Genomic DNA, 2,500 nt, shown 5'->3' with positions numbered 1-2,500 from the left:
CCTGACACCGCATGAAGGAAGAGGGTACTTTGCCCTCTTTTATTGTCTTCTGTTATTTTGTTGACTATTTGTTTTATTTATGTGAAAATTAGTAATATTCCTTGCAGAGCTTTATGTAAAATAGATTGGAAATCCTTCAGAAATAAATGTAGAAAAGAAATCAGATTGATCAAATATAGGCAGACTCAAGTAACTTTCTTGCTCAATTCACCTTCATTTCACAATTACATAACCTGATGTTCACTACCTTTCCAGGGAGGGCCAGACACTGCTCTCTGATGAGGAGGCCCAGGAAGTAGTTCTCCTGTTGTCCCCCCAGGAGAAGGATGCCCCTCAGGCTCCCCCACCAGTACCTCCCCACTACTCAGACATCCCATCGATGGTTCCGCCTCACTATGCAGATGTCACCCCGCCTGTTCCTCCCCACTATGGTCCCGCAGAGGATGAATACGACATGAGGTTGGCCTCACGCTTTGACCCTACATTGACCTCACCACTGAGCCCTGAGGAAGAGCCCTCAGAGGCAGACTCATCAGAAGCCTCTGGTGACGTCTCCCAAGTCTCCCGTGCAAAGGAGGTTAGTTTGAAAGCTGTGAGGCTACTGACCACTGAACAAGTTGTCTTGCATTTTTAATATTTTTTCTTTTGTTTCAAGTATTGCTTTTGGTGATTAGAAAGAAATATTTTGAAGCCTCTGGATATCAGTTCTCTAACATGTAGTTTTAAGAATCAGAATACTTTTTGGCTCATTGTTAACCTTTGGTCAACTTGTAAGTTAGAGCCTATTACCCTTTTTTTTTTTTTTTTTTTTTTTTTTTTTAGTTGGCTGAAAATGCATAAACGATTAAGTTATTTACCACTTGTTTGTTCAATTATTGATATCAATTTAGGGGCAAATAAGAAAAACTATAGAAAATCCAAAGCTTTCATCACTTGGTGAGGCTCTCTAGAATTGCATTGCACTTGAATAGGTATTTAATTTTGTTGTAGTGATAATTATGGTGTAGATTATGTACAATTAACTCGCTGTGCATGGTGGAGCTAAGTACAGGAGCTAAAATCTGGGGATTAGGCTTGCTAAGACTCCTTGCCTCCCCTTTGCAATGTTCTTATCTCTTTTTCTGCATAAAATTGTTTTGCCATTTGGCTATTTTCCAAGGTCTATATTTGTCATATGCTATATTAAGAGGGTATTAAACTGTTTTCCTTGCATAAACTCCATATTATATTCAGTGTTTTGAATATCATACACTTTATATGCATGTATAAAATGTATATATTATATCTGAAAATGCACATAATAAATGGGCTTCCTCCAACCACAGGTTTTGGTAGAAGACGGAGTTCACTACCTAGAGGATGGACACTTCTGGGTGGAGGTTCCTGGCCTGCCAGAAGAAGATGAGGAAGACGAGCTGGATCCAACACTCCCCTTCCACCAGCACACTCGCCTTACTTTCTCCAAGGATCCCATTCAGGTCTCTGAGTTTAGATATCCTGATTAGAAACTGAGACTAGTTTCTTGTCATGTATTTTTTGTATAAATTATATGTTCTGTGTTTAGCTATAGGAATTTACAACTGTTAATTGATCACTATTTCAATTAAGATGAAATTTCTCTTGAGAGATTAACCTTTTTCTCCAACAGGTATTCAGCACCTATTCTGTGACAGAGTATGACCGTAAGAACGATGAGGTTGACCCTGTTGCTGCCAGCGCTGAGTATGAATTGGAGAAGAGGGTCGAGAAGATGGATGTCTTCCCAGTTGAAATTGTAAAGGGTAAAGAAGAATTTCTCTCTCTGTGCATGTATTTATATCGTACAACTTATAGTCTAGTGAACAGTCATTGAAAAGAAGAAGCTGATAAGGAAGCTAGAAGCTCACCCAAAAATCTAAAAAACAAAATTAACAGGTGAAGGAGGCCTTGGTCTCAGCATCATTGGCATGGGTGTTGGGGCCGATGCTGGTGTCGAAAAATTAGGCATCTTTGTGAAGACCATAACTCCAGGTGGAGCCACGGAGAGAGATGCAAGAATACAAGTCAATGATCAGGTAAGTCTCCCTTTTGCAGAATTGTAGTCAAGATATTGAATAAAGATTTGAGACGCATGTGCATATCATTCTTATTACATAGAATAGAATGTAAATTGTGTAATTAATATAGATGAAGAGAAGAGGGTCTAAAAAAGGGTCTTATATATATTGTGGTTTTATACAAGTTTATGTTTTTTTTTTTTTTTACAGATTATTGAAGTTGATGGAAAGAGTCTGGTTGGAGTTACACAAGTGTTTGCTGCTTCTGTTCTAAAGAACACTAGTGGCCGTGTGCATTTCCTTATTGGTAGAGAGAAGGACCCAGAGAATAGTGAAGTAGCTTTGTTGATTAAGCAGTCATTGCAGGTATGTTCACATTGGTATAATGAGAGATCTGCATGATTTGCAACTTGGTTCAGGGCTCCCAGATGCTTTTGCTTTCTTCAGGTGTTCTTCTACTTCCT

At 38.9% G+C, this 2,500-nt stretch overlaps 1 protein-coding gene across 5 annotated transcripts in view; it reads left to right on the top strand.

Moving 5' to 3' along the window:
* Positions 1-2,500, top strand: part of LOC125034296 — a 33,990-nt gene that overhangs the window by 18,425 nt on the left and 13,065 nt on the right. For all 5 annotated transcript variants that reach the window (XM_047626058.1, XM_047626056.1, XM_047626057.1 and 2 more), the window contains 5 exons: positions 256-577; positions 1,326-1,478; positions 1,649-1,781; positions 1,915-2,054; positions 2,247-2,402. In XM_047626058.1, the coding sequence (XP_047482014.1) occupies positions 256-577; positions 1,326-1,478; positions 1,649-1,781; positions 1,915-2,054; positions 2,247-2,402 (904 nt within the window). The remainder of the gene's footprint in view (positions 1-255; positions 578-1,325; positions 1,479-1,648; positions 1,782-1,914; positions 2,055-2,246; positions 2,403-2,500) is intronic.

This window comes from Penaeus chinensis, chromosome 17 (genome assembly GCF_019202785.1).
Source record: "Penaeus chinensis breed Huanghai No. 1 chromosome 17, ASM1920278v2, whole genome shotgun sequence".
In the NCBI taxonomy this organism is placed as follows: Eukaryota; Metazoa; Arthropoda; class Malacostraca; order Decapoda; family Penaeidae; genus Penaeus; species Penaeus chinensis.
The sequence above is the reverse complement of the archived record's forward strand: the minus strand, read 5'-3'. Positions and strand labels throughout refer to the sequence as shown.